Source organism: Lipophrys pholis (assembly GCF_963383615.2).
Source record: "Lipophrys pholis genome assembly, chromosome: 17".
Lineage (NCBI taxonomy): Eukaryota > Metazoa > Chordata > Actinopteri > Blenniiformes > Blenniidae > Lipophrys > Lipophrys pholis.
The window spans coordinates 6659342-6680858 of NC_137643.1; the positions used below are offsets into that span (position 1 = coordinate 6659342).

General features: G+C 42.5%; 1 protein-coding gene across 2 annotated transcripts in view; it reads left to right on the top strand.

Moving 5' to 3' along the window:
- ripor2 (RHO family interacting cell polarization regulator 2) overlaps positions 1-21517 on the top strand; it is a 58228-nt gene that overhangs the window by 20115 nt on the left and 16596 nt on the right. For both annotated transcript variants that reach the window (XM_080484132.1, XM_080484133.1), the window contains exons 2-6: positions 13422-13542; positions 16557-16712; positions 16848-16926; positions 17839-17862; positions 18867-18920. In XM_080484132.1, coding sequence (XP_080340258.1) covers positions 13422-13542; positions 16557-16712; positions 16848-16926; positions 17839-17862; positions 18867-18920 — 434 coding nt within the window. The remainder of the gene's footprint in view (positions 1-13421; positions 13543-16556; positions 16713-16847; positions 16927-17838; positions 17863-18866; positions 18921-21517) is intronic.

A 21517-nucleotide genomic window follows, 5' to 3' on the forward strand; every position in this document is an offset into this window, starting at 1 on the left:
GTCTCTTCACCCTTTCTGCCCCTCCTCATATTCCCTACTTCATGTTGCACATAAATGCTGCTGCATTATAAAATTATTAGATGAATAAAACAATGGACAGGAGTGCATGACGGGTTCCAGATGTGATCTGTGCGAACAGCTGGGTGTGGAGACATCGTGCCGCTGAAAAGGCAGGTGAAGGGGGTCATGCTGTGAAATGCACGAGGCAGTCGGCGTCTCCGCTGCTTATCTGCAGACTTGTTTTTTCTCCATCAGTGTCTGAATCATCCTCATTACTGCCACTGTTTGTCTTCCATTTCTTATCAGCTGTCTTCTATTTTTGTCTTTCGTTTCCTCCGTGCCCGGGAGCCTCAGCTGAGCTGGTCTTCCTCCCAAAATCAAAATGGTTTAGAGTGAAATTTTAAGGAGATTATGAAGTCAAGCCTGTGAGCTGCATGGCCGTGTGTGGAGTGCTTAGTTTATAGTCGATTGCTTCACAAGTGGTTGTGCGAGCAGGACTTCAAAATGTACTTCATGGTTCTCCGGTGCTTCGCTCCCTGCTGAGTTTTCACTCCAAGCAGCATGATCACAGTTCATGAAGACACGATCACTTCTCCCTTTCACTCTATTTCTCTGGCAGAAAACTCATATTAAAAGAATGTGGACACATTTTTTTTTCGGTTCTGCTTTTTTTTTTCCCACAGTTGACTTTCACTTATTTTTTTTATTCATTGACTCTATAGATTTATATATTTATAAGGAGTTTTGTAAAGGTTAGAGGAAGAAAGAAACTATGACTTCTGTTTCTTAACGACAACCACAGTGTATCATGGATTCCTGTGGATTACGGAATGTGCACTTACAGTATAGTATTTTCAATCAAATGCAACCACAAAGGATGTGGTTGATGAACGTGTCTTTACTTGGCTGCAAGCACAGGAAGAAAACATGTAAGCAGTTGCATAAGTTTCTGTTTCCAACTTTCATCAACACGAAGTGGAATTTCTATACAGTTATAGTTTATAAATCTCTTAAATAGGCAACAACCAAAAAAAAGCAATATTTGGTTTCTTTCTTCATAAACACCTCATCCCATGGGTTGCAATTCCTTATTGCACAGAATTGTAGAGCTCATTGGAAGTTCTAGACTATTTGGAAATTGTAGAACTCTGACACAGTTCTGAAATACCAACAAACTTCCAAGCATGTTCTGGAATCTCAATGAAGTTCTGGAATTCCGTGAACTTCTGGAACAGTTTCTGATTTCCACCAAAATTTAAAATGTCAGCCTTGGCACACATGTTATTGTAACAGCCCCCCCCCCCCCCCCCCCTTTCTTTTTAATTTTCTTTTTTAAATTTTTTGTTACTGCAACCAACTCTGGCTGTGTTTTCGCAGTCTGATACTTCACACATATCTGCACATCCCTCTTGAGATTGTAACACCGCTGTTGCGGCCATCAGTGAAAAGAATGTGATCTTTTTCCAAGCTAAAAACAACAAATGGAGCTGAAATAACCGGCATAATCCTGTTTGTAGGGTAACTGCATTCCAGCGCTGCAGCATAGGTGGTCGTTTTCAATCAGAGTCACACAGAAAGGAAGTGGAGCAAGTAGGAGAAACGGGTTCTTGCGCTGACCTAAATGCAGGGCATCAGTCAGACATTAGAGCGACACACACGTCAGGCTGTGACGCCTGGACCGGACGAAGAGATGAGGAGAAATTCTTTCGGTCTTTGAAGGAAAATTCCTCCTAAATTGTGTTAACGTGACCGAAAAGTAGCTTTAGGTTCCCAACTGGAGTTCGGCTGCGGAGACTTTCTGAGGGTGAAGCGGGTGGCGTGAGTGCAGCGTGGAAGTTGCAGCATTTATTTAATGACTTTGTTGGCTGTGTGTGGACACTGGAGTCAGCAGGAGGCTCATCATGTGCTTGTGCGTTAATCCCGTCACTCGGCTGCTGCTGCTGGTGCTGCTTTGTGTCCCGCTGTCTAATGTACAAATGCTATAAAAATTAATCTCGGGGAATATTAATCTGGACGGTGTGGCTTACAGTTCTCACAAGTGATTACACGCTGCTCTCCGCTGGTGAAATGTCAGCGGCAGCTGCCCGATTGCAGCTTCAGTGCAGACACGCCTCAGTTAATCTGGTCATCTCTACATTTAAATGCCACTCGGTGGCTGCCCTTAATTTTTCCTGCCTCACGAGAAATCTGTTGACCTATAATTAGAACGCAGTGACTATAATCACGACTTATCCTGGGGTCGGAATGAAAAGTATGGAATGTCACAGAGGTGCAGAGAAATGGACTTCATCTCAGAAGGAGAACATATGGGATAGTAAACTTTCTTTTATAGATTAAAGTCAATACTCAGAGAATGTGCACATTGATTTTATTATTTTGTGAGAGTTGGTGAGTCCGCTAGTATTATCAGTAGTATCACGAGAACAACGCAATAATCTTGTCATCTTGCCTTCTTAAGTAACAGCAATGTCTTGTGCATTCAGCTTATTTCATCTGAATAACAGTGTCCTTTCTTTTTCTCTTGACCATATCTTACACCTGCCCTGACCTGTTGGCATCTAAAGCAGTCGGGCTCCTTGTTATTGGCCAAATATGTGACATACAGACACATGCAGAGCAATGAAACATAACTGCGCTTACCTCGCTCAGTGTCGCAGGAAACTACTGTTGTAACCCAAACACTTCCCTAATCCAACCTTCAAATATGTTGTGACCTAAAGATTTTCTGTTTTTTAAACACATGCCCACAACATTCATACACACCCAGACTCTCAGACAACAGTTGCGTCAGCTGCTGGTTTGTCTCACGCAGTAAACAGTTCAAGTGGATCATATGACTGACTTTCACCGTCAGCTGAGTCCTATTATTTATAGAGTCTAGACCAGTTGACTGACCTGATATAGCTTTGATTGTTGTTTTTGTTTTTTTTCCCCAGTGAATCAATCAGCATGGCAGGAAGCCTGGGATGAGAACAGTCTGACAATCTGGGTCAGAATTTTGGGGAGCTTGATTATTTTTGGGTAGGGGGAAACAAACAGTCCAGTCAAACCCAAATAAATAGGAATGGCTGTTTTCTACTTGACATTTGTAGAAAAGACATCATTTGTCAATGTAAAAGGAGAAAGAGTGTATTGATTCTTGTTGAATAGCCTCGCCGTTTTCTCCAAACATTCAAAACAGAAATAAGTTTAGTTTTAATCTGCCGTATTGACCTGTTAATGTCCCTGAAATCTTTCTGCGTTTTCTTTTGTTTTTCTTTTAAATCAAGAATTTTCCTCCGCTGTAGCCAATCAATAAGGCCCCATTGGAACAAAGGGGCTTTGTGAACACGAATCGACATGACAATCGCGGGATTCTTCTTGTACCTGCGCTCGCTACATACCAGCGTCACACTGAGCCTGGTGAATTATCTCTGCCGGTCATTGTCTTTTTTGTGTGTGGGCTTTTTATGGGCTTTTTTTTTTCTTCTTCTCTCTCACTATGATGGGATTCCTGGAAACCAAGGCTTTAGTCAGAGCTTTGAAATGTTGTTTCAGGTCTTACAGATGATGGGGCGATCAATCATAACCGAGCCTCACTGTTCTCGGGTTCAAAGCTTTCGGAGGATTCCTGACTGTCACCAGGTCGTGTTATTTAAAACATCGTCTGTCGGTGTGGACACGAGGATGTATTCTACGTGCTCGTATCAGCGAGGAGATTAGTTTACGCTGGCTGGTTCATGTATTGCCTATTTACACAACTGAACATCTAAATTCAGCGTGACGTTGGTGTCAACATGTGTATGAAGTTCCAATACTGTGTTAAGCTTTGTTTGGGCATTTTGAGTGAAAACTGTGACCCTTGAGCTGCTGATTCTACCCAGTGAGTCACGAAATGTGTCCGTCTGCTGTTTGTCGACCAGCAGCCAGTGACTTTATCTGATTTTCAGTCATAGCTGCATGTTGCGGTCGAATGCAACGCTTGAGAGCTTGAACCAAAAAACAGTAAGGATGTGGGCTCATAGTCTGAAACAGTCAGTTAAAGGGCAATAAAAAGTTCAGCGGAGCAGTACCATAAAGTCAAGTTTATTTATATAGCACAAACAGGAGGGATTGACCAAAGAGCCATACAAACCAGATAAAAACATAATCGAGTGAACCAGAAAAAAATGTATAACTCTGTGTTATATGCTCACATTTCTTCCATCCATCTCAGTGGGCTGCAGCCGCTCACAGCTGACTATGAACGAAGGCAGGGTAGACTCTCAACAGGTCACCGGTCCGCAAGGAAAACACAAACAAACCCACAGATACACCCACAGGTGTTTTAGACACCAATTGGACATAAAAGCATGTATTTGGACTTGGAGGAAACCAGAGTGACAGAAGAAAACATTGAGAAAGAACCACCACCTGAACCGAAGACGAGAGACGAGACGACTAACCAATTCACCCCCGTACAAGGGATACAACAAAAACATTTTAGTTCCTACATCTGTCAGGGTATACATACATAGAAAGTTTTAAAGATGAACATGAATCCTGCTTTTGATCCCAATATAAGAGTCAGCTGGTAGTGAAAACTGAACTCTCTATTCTAAAAGTCTTCCCCATTGTTAAAGAAGTTTCAAAGCAGCGTTTATCCCGCTCCACACTGTCGTCTTAAAGCAGTTTCTTCTTTGCCTTTTTACTGATTTTTTTTATTTTTTAAAGAAGCTTTTTCCAGTGAAGATGAATAATAAGTTGATCCTCTGGAGTAGCTTACTTCTCCTCTGCACTGAGGATAATGAGCCTCTCTGCTCTTAATGACATTTTGCTTTGTAAGAGGAGCTACACATTTTGAAATCCCGATTCCTGCTGTGTAGTAGTGTGGAGTTACACTGTACTCTCATTGCTCTGTAGTCGCCTTTCATAAACAGAGCTGCGGTTTTGGTTGCGCGTCTGTGTTCGCGCTGCAGATTTTTAATTGCCACGAACTACACCTGCAGGCAACTATGGATTTAAAGCCTCCTTTTAAGACGGTTAGTAGGTTAATGGGACATATGACGAAAGAGGGAATGAAACACTTAAATCCCAGATAACTAACACTATGTGGTCCATCTGAAAAGATAGTCTTGTTTCATAATAATTTAACCCTCTCCAGTGAAAAAATCTGTTTATTTTTTTACTATTGTTAAGATATGTTCCAGTTTTCACTTTCAAACAAGATTACAGAGAAGGTAAAGGAGGTGATTATTTTGGCTCGTGGGTTTCAGTTTGGAGTTGCACCAGCAGTTGTCCTCCTCACTGAATCCATCACCTCATCCATTTGCAACCTGCCGACTGTGTTGAAACATGTTCCACTATTTCCTGTGATGACATTTGTTATGAGTCTGATCTTCTGTTTGCTGTAACTGAAAATACGCATCTTTTTATCCAATTTCTCCTGCTTTCCATCAGAGCTGCTGTCCTCTTCTGTTTGCGTTCCTCTTTAATGTTCTATTTTTATCTTCACGTCCTGTCACGGTAACTAAAAATGCTTAAAAATAGAAGAATAGGCACAACAAAAAGCTCCTTCGTCATGCTTCTTTCAAAGCAACATCTGTGAACGATTGAATCTAAAAAAAAATGATCTTTTATCTCCAAATTAAGATTTGGAGCTTTAAAAACCTTGGCCCTGTAACACGAGGGTGTGTGTGTGTGTGTGTGTGTGTGTGTCCTACTTCTTGGCTTTTGGCTCATAACCGTTGTTTTACGTAACACACTTCATCCCACTTTGTCTGCTGTTGCCATGGTGAGGCTAATTTATACAGGCATTAAGAATTAGGCTTCTCTTGTTAACATGCACTGCGGGCTGATGCTGGCTTTTACACAGGAACACACACACATTTGGGTGGACACACACACACACACACACTAACACTCACATTCTCACTGTTTTTGTGTGTGCTGCTGTTTGTGAGTTCGGGTGACGGATATAAAAGGGAGAGGGGATTGAGCACAATGAGCCAAGTTCAATGTGTGTTTTGTGCAAAACTGTTTAACAGCCGATGAAAAGCTCTGGTGTGATTATTATTTATTATGGGGAATCATTTAGAGACGCAGCAGGGTTTGTTTACATGATTGGAATCATACACAGTATAAAAATTCTAAATTCTTTTTACTGAGCTTCAGCTTTCTGCATACGGCGCTGTGATTGTGATTCCTTTTGTTCTGTGACAAGAGCTGTCACAATATCTGTAGTTTCACTTCACAAACAACGTGCACAAGAAAGATTACAATATCAGAACCACAATAAATACTTAAACAATACTTATAAACAGTACAAAGCATTCCCTCAACCTTCTTTTACTTAATTTATTGTGTGTTTTGAGATATGTTTGCCCAAACCTCTCTTCTGATACAAATGCTTATCAAGATGATTTCCGATAACACAATGTTTTCAGGACGTTATATACTTGGAACTAAATCTTCTGTCCACCTCACGACAACCTTCCCTCCACCAGCATCTGTCTTACTGTCGCCACCAGTGATTTATTTCAAGTTATCAGGACTCGCTATCAATATAAGAATATGTTGGTTTGGTATTTTCGGCAAACTGGCATTTCGTTCGAACCCTTAACCCACTTTACACAAGTTGAAATAAAGCTCCGACACATGTTAGGGTGTATATGTGTATGATATATATATCTCAGGATTATTTACACAAAATTATCACATACATATTATCAACATGTCCAGAAGATTCTTTTGTAAATTCTGTTGAATCACGACAACCCCTTTGCTTGTGACTGCATTAATCTTTTCGTTCGTCAATAAGGAAAGTACCTCTTTAGTAAAAGCTTTTGGAGAAATCTGTGATGAGTGGAGAGCTCAAAACATCACCAGAACATTTCAATTAGGTTTCTCGAGCAGATGTTTTGAAAATCTTCATGCTCAAGTACAACGCAAAAAGAGTGCATCCAGTGCCGTGCCCTGCCAGGCTGGGGTCACGTTAATTAGTGAGACAGCCAAAGGCACTGGAAGACGGACATTTTTTACATTTTCCAGCTGTTTTTATTGACTTGCTGAGCTCTTATGGTCTTTTCTAGTTTTAATGAGAATTACTGCCTCACAGTTTTATCTCTCTGACAAAGTTGCAGCTGACATTTATGTCCATGCAGTTTCCTCTAATTGACGATGTAAAGAGAGGCAGCATGAACCTAGGAGATTAATAATCTAGGTATAACAAAAAGATCCTTTATGAGAAGGTTGTTTTACCAATACCCAACACAACAGGTAAAATGTGAAGAAGATGAGCCACTGGATGCTTTTAATGTCAAGGATTTATACTCAAAAAGGGACTCCTAAGGTATAAATTTGCAGCTGTCCTGTGATTAAAAATGGGGATTAAAAAACTTTCTACAATCTCCCTCCATTTCTTGCATGTCGATCAAAGAAAACTCTGATTGTCAGGAAACTTGATATGGCCCAAACATGAGGGTAAAAACACAAGAACCTCATTAAAACAATACAAAGACAACAACAAACAAGATGCGTGAAGTACAAATTAGGTATTATTTCATAAATGAATACAGCAAGAGACACCAAAGACAGAAGTTTTGCTTGTACAGTCAAAGCCATTGTGTGAAACCTAAAAATGTCAAACTTTACAGATAAAATAGTCCCTGTTTGCTATTTTTAACAAGGCTTTCTGGTGCAAAAAAAAACAAAGGGAAATGTCAAAATACCACCTATCATTCAATTTTGTTGCAGCTATAAATGTGACAAATAACTTGACTTTCTTCTTATTTCACACTTTGCCAAGTCATCCTGTTCTCTCCTGCCTGCTTTCTTCTATAATTTCTATTTTTATCTGCACATCCTGTCATCAAAACCTCGTGAATCTGCTCTCTTTCGAAAACAGACCGTTTTTCGGTTCATTACTTCGCCATCCATTATTTCATAGCTGGAGGCCAGAATTCAGAAGCAAACTGCTCCTGAAACACTGCTGGTGGGAGCTGCCGATCCGGTTGTGGGGAAAATACACCCACAGCGCATGCAGGCGTGGCAGGTGGAAATGAACAACAAGAGAAAAAGCACTGTTACTCGAATCATGCCGTTTGAACTGTTGTCATATCACTAAAAGTTACCCTGAAGGCTACGGGATCTTGCTCTCACCTGGTTGGTTCCCCCGGGGATGAAGTGTAGGTTTACAAATAGAATCAAGCAGCATGACATTTTGTTGACCTTGACCTTTCCTAACTAAAACATGATGAGTGAGCGATCTGCCATATTTCAAGACGTCCTCTCAAGGCAACAATAATGAGACTAAAATGCATGAAAGCGAGACTAATGCATTAATGCACATGAGCCTTAGAGAGCTAACAGCAAAGTGATATTACAGCAGGTGTCCTGTCCTCTCCAGCCACCTCCTCAGCACCAACTGTGCACTTGCAGTTTGTGCCCTTTTGCGAAGCGGCAGTTCAGCATACTGATCTACTTCATGCGCTCAAGTTTTGCCCCCCCCCCCCCCCCCAAAAAAACCCAACTCGTACACCCAGTTTGCGAGGGCGTTTAAGTCTGCGATGAAAGGCGTGTGAATGGACTGACTGGCACCTGTATTCAGCGGGGGCAACAGCTGGCAGGAGACCAGAACTCGCTGCGAGCGGACATTGTTGTTCTCAGTCTGAAAGCCTCTTTAGGCCAGACGAGCGGTGACACCGAGAGGTGCGGAGGAGCGGTTTTCCGGATTCAATGGCCGAGCTCAACTCTTTTGTGATGGGGTGTGTGTCTCTATGTACAAGTTAACACATTTAAATGTTTGGTTTGATTCGAAGGGCCCCGCTGGAGCTGGGAAAAAAGTTTGGGGGAGTTCCAAAGGCCTTGATACAAGTCTAGAGATATGGCATACCACGCATGCCACAGTTACTGAAGCAGTGGGGTTTACTAGTTATTGAAAACAAATAGTTAAGGTAATAAACTGTGGATACACGTTGTTTCTTACAGTCTAACGTTCTTTATGCTTTGTCTCATGCAAACATTCTTTCATCATCAAAACAGAGAGACAGCAGCTCTAAAAAGGTGTTTATGCTCGGCAAAAGTAACAATCTCATTGAAACTTGAATTATCAATACTGCACGTATGTTTCTGATAGTAATTTGGGTGTTACTGTGTTAAACGTACCTTCATTCTGACATGCTGTCATCATACAAAGAACACATTAAGCAACTGGAAACAGGAGAAGCTTCTTCATATGAGACATTTAACATTAAATGAGGAAAATTTGTTTTGGATACAAAAAGATATATTTTTCAGTTCAACTAACATCATTATAGTGCAAAAGATGTGTAATGCAGGAGTTGTGTTTTATGGAACATAAAGTGTCTTATTCTTTTTTTAACTCTGAAAACAAATGTAGGATAAACACTGTTTGCTTTTCATGCCGTCTCCATCTTTCGGTGTGAACACTCTGTATGACTCTGAGGTAAATATGAGGCTGTTTGGATTGTGTGAGCGCCGTTTCTTCTCGTCTCTCGTGTATTCTGTGATGACAGTCGAGAGTACTCAGCCATTCCCTCGAGACTTCATCACGGGCTGGAGTTGGCTTCCGTGTACCCTTTAGAAACATCAGGTTATTGATGGGACTTGAAAGTGAACAGCTTGCACAACCTGGTTGTCGTTGTGTACACAATTCCGCCTTCAAGTGTCTTGTTCTCCATCATTGAGCTTCGCCTGAAACAACAGGGGATCTTCAGGAAATGGCCTAAGTGCTCCGAACGCTGTCCGGTCTGTTCTGTTATTATCCAGAGAGCATTAGGTACCAAGATGTACCGTCATTTTCCACCCACTGCTCCTCTTTTAGGGGAGTGAATCAGAAAGTCAGAGAGGGAAACATGAGGAGGGAGAAAACTGGGTAGAACGTCCAAAATGGACCAGAATGTTTCAGAGCATTACAACAAATAGCTGCTCTTTCTTTCTGTCAGCTGCAGTGATGGCGAGATAAGGTCGTATTTCCCATCATGAGAACAAAAGTGCATTTCAAACTAGTATACAATACCAGGAACCATCAAAAACTTCAGTAGTTTATATCTGATTGTGAACATTGGTGTGATATAAGAGAAACATGAATCATACTGATGAAAGCAGAATTACCAAATGAAGATTCACAAGGATCATAATGTTGTTTCTAAAAACAAATAAACGTGGCTTCATGTGTGCAGAGATTCCTTTTTGAAGTTTGACCTGTACTGGGCTCCTATCATTAGAGCGGGCCTGCGGTTTTACCTGAGACAACAGCCAAAAACACATTTGCACATTTCAAAGAAAAACGTAATGAAACACTTTGTATAATGTGGGGTGGATCTGAGGAAACTGTTGAATGCAGTGTTTGGCTGCAATATATTGTTTTGGCGTTGGAGAGAAAACAGTTTTTTAAACACAATCTCAGGAGGCTCCGAGAAGAAAAGGTTTGGACCCACTAATCTATGTACATGTTTCTATCTCAAGGCAGCAATGAAAGGTGATAAAATGCATTTTTTGCTCCATACGACCAATCGGCCGTCCTGCTCCTGGCAGATTCACCCCCTCCATCCATTGGTCCAAAAGACTCATTAACTGAGTCACAGCCGTCAGGGTCCTCTGTGTTGGAGGGAGCTGCTATTAATAGCCGGAGCAGTATCAATCTCACTGGTGTATTGTTCCCGCACAGCAAAACAAGGATCTAGTCTTTCCTCGGGGTCCCGTGTCGGGTCTTTGTGCAGCTATCTGTCTGCCACACAGGCCCAGAGGAGACGCTATCAAGTTGCTGGTTCAATCATTTCTTATACCATGGATGGATGTGTGTGTGTGTTGGGTTGAGTGGGTGAGGGGGGGCATGCCTGCATTTGTATGACGACATGAGACATTCCCTGCCCCCACACACACAGAGGTAGTCTGTCATCCGGAGACACAAAGATGGATGGATGAGTGCAGGGGAATAAAACAGGGTGCATTGAAACTCACAAACTGAAAACAAACAAACAAACAAACAAAACAAAAAAATACCCTGACTTGTTTGTCACGTCGTTTGGTAAACTTGTTTAGCTGTGAGCGCCGTGGGAGAGTTTGTCTTGTTTGCTCGAGGAGGAGAAGTAGACAGAAGAGCAAAGCCGAGGAATTTACAACTGATTCCTCTGCCTGCTTAGTCGAGTTTGATTTGATTTGACAAATCTGTCTCTCTGTTTTCTCCCTTCAGGCGTTCATGCGTCGACTGTATTTTGTTGTACTTCTACAAGACAGAGATCAAGCCTCCTCTGCCTCCTCCAAACTTTAGTTATCACATTATTATTACCAAGGTCAACAGTTGAGCCATTGTTTGTGTGTCACACATGGATTTGTTTGCTATTGAAGAACAACACAGTGTTGAGCAGGAGCTGCGTCGGTGTGGAGGGTTTCTTTTTTCTTTGCAAATTCTCAGATACAGTTGAAGCAATGAATCACAGTCCAGGAAAAGATTATAATCCCAAAAGACATGGTTTTACCCCACCGGGGAGATGCAGTCATATTATCCTTTATCTTGAAAATCGCAGGATGAACGTCAGAATTATGATCATCTCATTACGAAGCAATCTACAGCTGGGTGTGGATTCATGTCGGTGGTGATTTGCAGGACGTCTGTGGTGACAGTGAAACGGAACAGAGCTGTCATCTAAATATAGTTCATAAGATTGTCCTGTTTTTTAAGTGGCATCGTTTCACACTCTGGTGTAGTGGTAGTGTAGACCTGGGTTTATTTCCAGGCTTCTTCCTCTTCTCTCTTCTCTTCTCAGTTTGTTTGTTTGTTTATTTTCAAGGTACTTTTGCTTCCTCTCAGAATCCATTGACATGAACAAGGGTAACGTTTGAAGATGGAGTAGATGGATGGATACATGTGGCACTCTTGTGTGTCCAGTTGCATCTTAAATATGTAAATCGCATTTAAAAGTCCGTAATGTATAGATAAAGGATTTTCAAGTTTTTTGTTTTTTTTTACATTTTAACAGTGGAAATTATGGCCCCAGGAAAAAAAATTAAGGTAAATGTGATCTTATTAGATATTAGAAGATGTTTTTATATAGTGTAGTTTTGATTGTCATGACTTATTGGCTAAATGTGTAAAGAATACACAAAAAAATTTAATATTTATATTTATGTGTAAAATATAATATATGTCGGTTTAACTGTTTGAATTAAATACTTTCCAGCTTCCTTCTGTAAAGATTTCACTCGGTGGTGAATCGGCTACTGAGTTTACTTCTTTCATTTATTCAGCTCTTTTCTCAACAGAACGAAATTGTACCGAAAAAAAACTAATAACACTGTCAAATGTGAACTTTGTGCAAAAATCACTTGGAGCTATGATTCAGTTATCCCGGGGGATTCGTCCCTTTTGGGGTGCTTGATCTCTGCTACATCATTATCTGACAGCTATATTTGGACACTTCTCTATTTTCAGCCCAGCTCCCTGAGAGCCCACGTGAGTCATGTTGCATTCCACATCCCCGGCTTTCAAAAAGGTTGAAATCTGGCAGGCAGCTACCGGCAAATATAGAAACAGGGACAAAACGATATAAGAGGCTGATTAGGTAACTTAAAATCTGTATTAGCTTTGTGAAATACATCACTGGACTCATCGCAACAATCGGAGGTTGAACCAAGAGGGTGAATACGGACTTTCATGTGTTGCGGGGGTTATACAATATGTATGAAACTGATACACTCTATACATGCCATTGTAAGCAAAAAGCCCAATCATGCACAGGAAGAACATGCAAACTCCTCACAAAAAGGCCCAGAAACTGGGGATATTCTCACAGTGAGGCTACTTCACTACTCTACCCCCCCCCCTTCCCCCTGCAAAATCATGTGTTGCACAGAACTCTAAACACAGGACTTATCTGCGTGTTTCGCGGAACATCTTCATCATGTGTTCTGCAACTGTCACCAGTTCACAAGTGGTTGTTTGGGGGGGGGGGGGAGAAATGGGAAAGTTACCAAATATGGTCTGTTGTCAGATGAGAGACTGAAGAAGCAGCAGATGTTTAGTGTGTTGTGACTTCTGAGTGTGACTCCTCTTTGTTTTTAAACAGCTGTCAGTCAAACTGCCTCGTGGCAAAAGACTCTACGGTTGAGGTTGGAAGCATGTGTATGAAACACGCCGCTCGTAATGAAACGTGACGGGCGTCGTGACGCCTCCACCTTGCTGAGGAGTAACAGAAACAGTTGTTTGCATCGGAGCGGTTACGTGTTAGCACAGGCTCTGAATGCTGCACGTCCACTTCACACATGGCAGACATCACCAACAGAGCCGACCCTGTGCTGCGTTGCACAACGCTCGCTGCACGCCGGTTCACTTCTCTTGTTGACTCAGTTGGCGATGTGCTACCGACTCGAACACTCGCTCCCCGAACGTCGTCAGTGCATCTGTGTGAGCCATATTTGCGTTGTGCCTGTCGTCTCTCCAGGAGTGTCATCCCGAGTCCCGGAGATCATGGCAGCTGGCACCCACTCCCCCGGGGGGCCCAACGGCATCATCCGGAGTCAGTCCTTCGCGGGCTTCAGCACCCTACAGGAGCGACGCTCACGGTAAGCACAGGAACTGCTCTTCAACCGCTGACTGTCATCAACTCCAGTTACTCATTACTGATTCAACAATTGGGTTCAAGAGGGGAAGGAGAAGTTATTCTTGAAATCCTCCCTTCAAATTGATATTGACTTATGTTTAAACATGTTATTGATTTAGGGAGTGAATCTGTGTAGTCATTAGTAATTGATTAGGTTCAAAAGAGGGCAACGAAGAGAACAGGCTGCACAGATTATATGATATGATGGATTGTGTGTGTTTGTTAGTGTGAGAGAGTGAGTCCGGCTGTGACCCATTCATAACGGACATAAACTCCACTTCACTCCCTGCACAGGAAATGTCACTGAAGGAGACTTCACATCTTAAAATGCCCCTTTTGAAGCACCCTGTCACTGTAGAACATAAACACTTTGCTTATTTGTTGCTGCTCCTGTGGAAATTTAACTAAGTAAAGTCATTTGCCACCATTAGTCACAACCCTAACCCAATGATAGTTTTAGTTGGCGTTGTACTGTTCTAAGTTTGCGGCAATCCATCACAAGACGCTTGAGTGTTTCCACTGGTGGATTCAGGGTCTAAATTTACTTCTGGGTTTAATTTCTACCCCCCGAAAAATCCCTGATTAGACAGTAGCACTCCTGCAAGATTCAGAAATTTGGACGATAGGGTCTGCAGAACTCTTTGGTGTCTTTGGATACCATTTTGTCATGTAAGACATCTCTGTATAAGGTAATCAATCTTATACTTGAAGTCCACTCACACAGACAGCAGGATTTTACTAACGTGAAGCTGATCATCAACAATCCACAGCGAGCTCTTCAGATCCTCTTAAAGGAGCACAGAGCCAACTTTGTTCCACGATCATTTCTATTCACTGCCACAAGTTGTTGGTGAGAAGTTACAGATCGATATCGGTCCTGAGCGATAAGACTTATATCTGGGTCCTTCCCTCTTTGACTCATCTATGGCGGCTCTTGCTTTATCGCAACAAGACAAAGCCTGCTTTCACGGCCCAGATATCTCTCCCTCGCCATCGCCGACCTTCTGTAACGACGCCGCGTCCTCTTCATTGGTTCTGGTTTTGCTCTGAGAAGCTGTTTGAAGGCTGTTCCCCTCTTTCCCCTCAGTTCAGACTGTGAATGGGGTAATTGGTTGGAATGACTGGGCTGTGTGGGCGACTGACAGCGACAGACAAGTTACCATTATGATAACGAGTGAGGTGAAAAGCTGCAGAGATTCTGCTTTTGAAGCCACTGGAGTGTGTGTGTGTGTGTGTGTGTGTGTGTGTGTGTGTGTGTGTGTGTGTGTGTGTGTGTGTGTGTGTGTGTGTGTGTGTGTGTGTGTGTGTGTGTGTGTGTGTGTGTGTGTGTGTGTGTGTGTGTGTGTGTGTGTGTGTGTGTGTGTGTGTGTGTGTGTGTGTGTGTGTGTGTGTGTGTGTGTGTGTGTGTGTGTGTGTGTGTGTGTGTGTGTGTGTGTGTGTGTGTGTGTGTGTGTGTGTGTGTGTGTGTGTGTGTGTGTGTGTGTGTGTGTGTGTGTGTGTGTGTGTGTGTGTGTGTGTGTGTGTGTGTGTGTGTGTGTGTGTGTGTGTGCGCGCGCGTGCGTGCGCGTGCGCGCGTGCGTGCTTTCACTGGCGCATTACATGCATCTGTCCAGGCTGCAGAATTTGCTGTATGTGTGCAAGGGTGCAGATTTATAATTACAAGCCTGTGTGGCGTCGGGACTATATGTGTGTATGTGTGTTTCTATGGACAGACCCTACCACACAACAGTGACCCCAAGGCTACGCGGCGCTCTCATTCGGTGTTGCCCTACATTTGTGGCAGCTCAGCCCAGCTTGTGCTGCAAGACGTGGCACGTTCCAACTTGTCGCACGCTGGAATTGGCTGCTGTTGTTGCATCCCTGAAATGACTCTGGGATCATTTCATTAAGACAAGATCGATGGCGTTTGTCACCTAAATCTGTAATGGCTTTCAAAGCATGAGTGGATGTGAAGAGTGTGACCTGAAGCGGATCAACATGTGCGGAGAGAAAGGCATGAAGTCGCTCTACTGTTGAGCGGAAAATGATCCCTCGCCTTTCTGTGTGTGTGTGTTAGTGCAAGCTGAAGGCCTTGCTCCAGTGGTGAAATGTGCTATACAAGTAACCCTAATTTATTAAGTTACCATCATGGCAAAAAAATGGTCTGTTCTGAAGATCACGTGAATAAATGTGTATTTTTTCCGGTTTACCTTGATATTATGTGGATATCTTTGTTAATTTGTCAGTTTTACCTCAAACAGTTTACATGATGCTTCATACACCCCAAAACCCTCATATATCATTATTGTATCAACCCATAAGCTGCATTTTGACAGTAGAAGCCACGTTATGCAGCACACATAAACTATATGAAAGTACTCTAGCTGTACTGGGAAGTGATGAGACAGTGAGTAAATCAGATGTCCTACTTTATTTAAGTGTCGGTGGCTTCTGTCCGGTGAGACCGTGACCATTGCGGCTGAGTTGCTGGAGGACTGAAGGGACTGAAGATCACTTGAATGTCACTGATTGCCAGCAGTGTGTTTGTCTTCATTTGTTTGATTGTCAAGTAGATTCACCTTCAAGATTCTGCTGCTGGTTTATATGATTGGCTGCACATTTGTGTCTATTGATTAGAGATGCTCATGTTTGTTTTTTTTGCTGACGTTATTTGAATAACATCTTGGCAGTAATGTGTGACTGACGGATTTGGCATTGAACAACTCGATGAGATGGCTCTATCAGACAGATGAGATGAATTCATGCTGCGGCTGACCCACGGGCATGTTCAGCGTGCTGCGGAGTATTAGTGACATGTTACGAGGATGCTGTTAAAGGTAGCCAGTGGCATAGCTGTCTTAAGTACTGTGGAGATTTAGTAGTTCTTAATTAAGATGACACATGAGTGCTTGTGTAATGACTCTATTGCTTGCAGGGTTTTTTTTTTTTTTTTTGCTCAGACGATGACGTTTCTGCCCAAAATGTGTGCGTCTGCAGGTGTAACTCTTTCATGGGGAACTCTGCGGTGCAGAAGAAGCCTCAGTCCAAGCCCAAGAAACCTCACCTGTCAGGCCACAAGGGGAGCAGCAGCTCCAGAGAGCCACAGCCCAAAAGACTAGAGGAGGTTTACAACGCTCTCAAACAAGGACTGGAGTGAGTAACTCCCACCTCGACTTGCGCAGACTTTTTTTTTTTTTTTTAAATTAGTCTTCTCAGCTATTGACGCCCAAGTTCAACACTGTATTCACCCTAAACCCTCATGTTAATTTTCACCTTTCTTTCCAAAAGTGAGTATCTGGAGGTTCATCAAACCGAGCTGGATAAACTAATGTCTCTGATGAAGGACATGAAGAGGAACTCTCGCCTGGTGAGAAGTGTTTTTCTTGTTTAAGACCTGTCAATGCTTTTATCAGTGGATATCTGATCTATAGAGGAGCGCTGTTTAAACTTCTCAGTTAAACTTTTCTGATCAGAACATCAACCTCAGTCAGCATGCGTGTTTTTAGCTTGAATTTGTGTCCAAGATCGCAAAAAGATGACGGTTTTTTGTACCCGACAACTTAATTTCAGTCAACTATATATTCAAACAATGGTGATGATAAAGGAAAAAACAGTGATGGTGCAGAAACCTGAGTGATTGTGTAGCTATTATGTAATATATCTTCATATTAATGAGTGGATGAATGATCATAGCAGGTTGCACAATTATATAATGATGTGTAAGCTCAAAAAATGTGAAAAATGTCCAGTTTTCTGCTTAAATTTACAATAGACTCTTAAAGTTCAGCCAACCTTACACCTGATGCAAATGGTAATTATACAAAACTGATCCCTTACTTATCTTATCTGTATTGCACAGTGTAGCTATTACACATACATTCTGAGTCAATGCAGTTATTGCTCACATGCTTTACTTTATTGCAGTTTTAGCAAATAATTAATTTAATGTATATAGATTTTGAAGTGTTAGAAATACATTTCACTCACTGATATGCCACAAAATCTTCATATAAATGCAACAGGAACAATTTAGGTTGATATTTCTCTTTCACAACCATTAATTAGATAAAATTCTTTAGTTAGAGCTTATTAATTAAAATATGATGCTTCAAATTTATTTTAATCCCTGCAGTCATGCTCACGCAATGCACACAGAGTTAAAAAGTTTAATCTGCTCTATTTATTGTGCGACAACTGCAAGCGGCTTCGCATTACATAAGCAACCTCAGATGTGCTTCCTTTACTAACTGTGTGTCTGTATTTCTTTCTTTCCTCCCAGGGAGTGCTGTATGATCTTGACAAGGTAAGTTGATGGAGGGGAGGGTCAACTGTAACAAGCAGTCCAAGTTGTGTGTGTGTGTGTGTGTGTGTGTGTGTGTGTGTGTGTGTGTGTGTGTGTGTGTGTGTGTGTGTGTGTGTGTGTGTGTGTGTGTGTGTGTGTGTGTGTGTGTGTGTGTGTGTGTGTGTGTGTGTGTGTGTGTGTGCGTGCGTGCGTGCGTGCGTGCGTGCGTGCGTGCGTGCGTGCGTGCGTGCGTGCGTGCGTGCGTGCGTGCGTGCGTGCGTGCGTGCGTGCGTGCGTGCGTGCGTGCGTGCGTGCGTGCGTGCGTGCGTGCGTGCGTGCGTGCGTGCGTGCGTGCGTGCGTGTCGAGTGAAGCTTTGATGTCGGAAACAGAGTTGAAAGGCGAGAAGAGAAAATGGATAAAGGCACAAGAGTGGAAGGAGGAAAAGAAGAGCATATGGGGAGGAAGAGGGGAATAATGAAGATGAAAGGGGAAGAAAATAGGTGATGAGGCAGCTTACGAGGGACTATCGGCAGGAATAAAGAAGAACCATACATAAGAAGACAACCATTCACTTTAAGCCAGTTTGTAGTGTTTAGAACGATGTGAAGTCAAGTTATTATTCGCATTCTTGTTTTCGAAACTTTACATCTCCTTTCTGATACTGAAAATAAATCCAGGTGTCACTCTCTAAAAATCAGGTTTTCAGGAGTTCGTGACTGAAGCTTTACTTTTATTACAATTGTATTTTTATATCACTTTATTCGATTGTAAGAATAAAACTAAGTTAGTCAACACACTAATTTAGTGGCAAGAAATACATAAATTCTATTAATAACAGTTCTACAGGTGTACTCCCTATTTTTTCTGGACATTTACAAAACATTTCCAGCCCTTATTTCCCCTAAATATATTTGAAATGCGCATGTTTAAATGTTACAGCTTCAACTCCAAACCATCACAATCATCAGATATTTTCACGAGATATTTCCCAACAAGTTAATTGACTGTTTCTGTCTTTCTGCAGCAAATAAAAACCATCGAGAGATACATGAGACGTCTGGAGTTTCACATGAGCAAGGTAAATGCTGTTGTATGATCTCAATGCATTTGATTAATTGTCATCTCTTTGTCGGCGTCTATTGGAGGCAAATTGTATGAGCGTGAAGCGTTCAGTCGTCCGCCTGATGGTTTTCCAGCATGTCTTTGAAGTATGTCCATGAGGACCTGCTACGACAATACCTTGTCTCACCTCATCACACAGTCACTCAGTAGGGACAATACTGATGCAATTTTCCAGCTTCTTTCAAAATAAGAGACTAAAAAGACTGTTGGATAGGTCAACAGCCGAAAACAAAGAAGCAACTGTGCATCAATGGTCTTCTTTGTCTTCCGGCTTCCTTCCGGCGATTCATGTGATTCACATGTTTGATTTGACACAAGTTTTTACACCAGATGCCCTCACTGAACCAAACCCAACCGTTCATTCTCTGGTCTGGCACCAGAAGTACACAGAAAACGCTCCTCCAATGGCTGGTTGGATACGAGCAGCCTACTGAAGTAAGGGGGGAACTCAAACCATCATAATCCCACTATGACCTCCAGGCTAATGTGCAGAAATCTGCAAAACGTTGAAACCAAACTTTTATATCTTCAAAAGTAACCATCCATCTGTCTAATTGTACTGAAAGTAGAAAAGCCCAGACATCAGTGTCCCCAGCAATTTCCTGTAGTTTGTTCTGGGGGACCCCGAGGCTTTAACCAGGCCAGACAGCAGATATCAACGGATGTCCTACCTCCAGTTGGTCCTGCTCCAACCGCAGGCCTCGACTCAGTCAGCCTGGTGCACCTCCTGCAGGAAGTAAGCTTATCTTATTCCAGGACCACTTCTGCTCACCGTAGAGGAGCAGCAGCTCTACTTTGAACTCCTCGGCCTGGCGTGTAGAGTACTGCAACCCTGCAAAGGAAACTACTTTCTGCTGCTTCAGTATTGGGTTGGACAGTAAATCAGTTTACGACATACTAATGAGTAAAGTAAATCGATGATATGACGGGATAAAAAGGTAAAGATTTAAGTAGGACGGAAACTGTTAAGTAAAAGTGTCATACCCTTCATGCTCTTAAAAAACAAGTAGTAACATCTTGGAAATGAATTTTTGAATCGACAGGAATCCTGTGTAAGGAGGCCAAATTCTGCACGATATGAATGCGTTGCTTCCTTCCAGTTGACGAGCGGGCGGCTGCTTTTTGCTCAGCCTGCAGGCGAGTGAGGATATACCTGATCCTGCGTAGAGTAGAAGAAGTCTAGACAGGATGTTACAAATGTATGAATCCCGTCTTCATGACCGATTTGATCTGCTTGACAAAGTCAAGAGGAATAGTTGCATAAACATCAAGTTTGATTGGTCAAAAACGATCATTTCAATTGTGTTATTGCTAAGTTTAAGAAAAAAATGTTTCGTCATATTTGCACGTCTTTAATGCAGACTAACAGAGTCTGAACAGAGGAGGGATTATAGGATTGCATGGGGAGATGTATCTGAAGGTCATCTGCCAACAATAAAAGAAGATATTGTGTTTCCTGAAAAATAAACCCTGGAGGAAGCGTATATGGAAAGAAATGGTCTGAGTTTCCCTTTAAAAATGTGTACACTTCCAGCTGTATTCAGGTCCTCAAGGATGCCGTCCCACGGTCCCGGATCATAACAGTAAAACAGCAGCTTCAACATACCCTGAGATACTAAAATTCATTAGTTCTGATTGAAAAGAGTGGAGAGTTGCAGCAGGATTTATTTTAGGTTTCTGCTCCAGATATGAGGAATAAATAAATGAATGCGGCTCCTTCATGTTTATTTCTGTCCCCGGGACACAGAGCAGACCTGTGCCAGGCAACCTCCCCGATCCTGCAGGTTCATAATGCAGCTGCAGATCAAAAACACATTTTTGGCCCTGAACCAGTCGGTGCTTTTGGATCACGTCGAGCTTTTCAGTACGACTGCTGCGTTCGACTGGCATTCCTGCTTCTCTCTGCTTGGTGTGTTGATATATTAGGGAAGTTTCCAGCTGTTTCTGCCGTTGATATGAAAACTTCCCCACTAAGGTTGCCAGTTAAGGATCCCCCCTCCCCGCCATATCCTCCTTTGTAGGTTCCTCACAGGTTGCCAGTTGGGCACATTAATCCCCGACAAGGTTGCAAGGCTGAGTGACTTTTTTTTCTTCTGCATTCACATCTTTTGTAGTCCTGAAATGGTCTTTCTCGCTGTGCATCAAATCAGACGTGACAGCAGGCAATCTGAACACACACGCCCAAACAACAGCGCGGCTCCAAAGGTAACCATGGTTACACCACCACCGAGCTTCTGAAGTCCCGAGGAGCTGGAGGGAGCCGTCCATTGGGTGACGTTCACCCCTTTATGTTCACACGCATCCTGAGACACAATACAATACCAACCTTCAGATGTTTAGTCCAAATCGAACAGTGTAAACAACAACAAGAACAAGAACACAGCAGACAGACAGACAGACAGACAGACCGAGAAAGAGACGCTTCTTGTTGCGTCTCACGTGTTTCTGGAGGCTCGAAGGCAACAGTGAATCTGGGTCAGGGCAGTTTGGCTCCATCCTTTCGCGTGAGGAGGAATTAAAGGACTAACAAGAGTCAAATGAAAGTAGGTAACG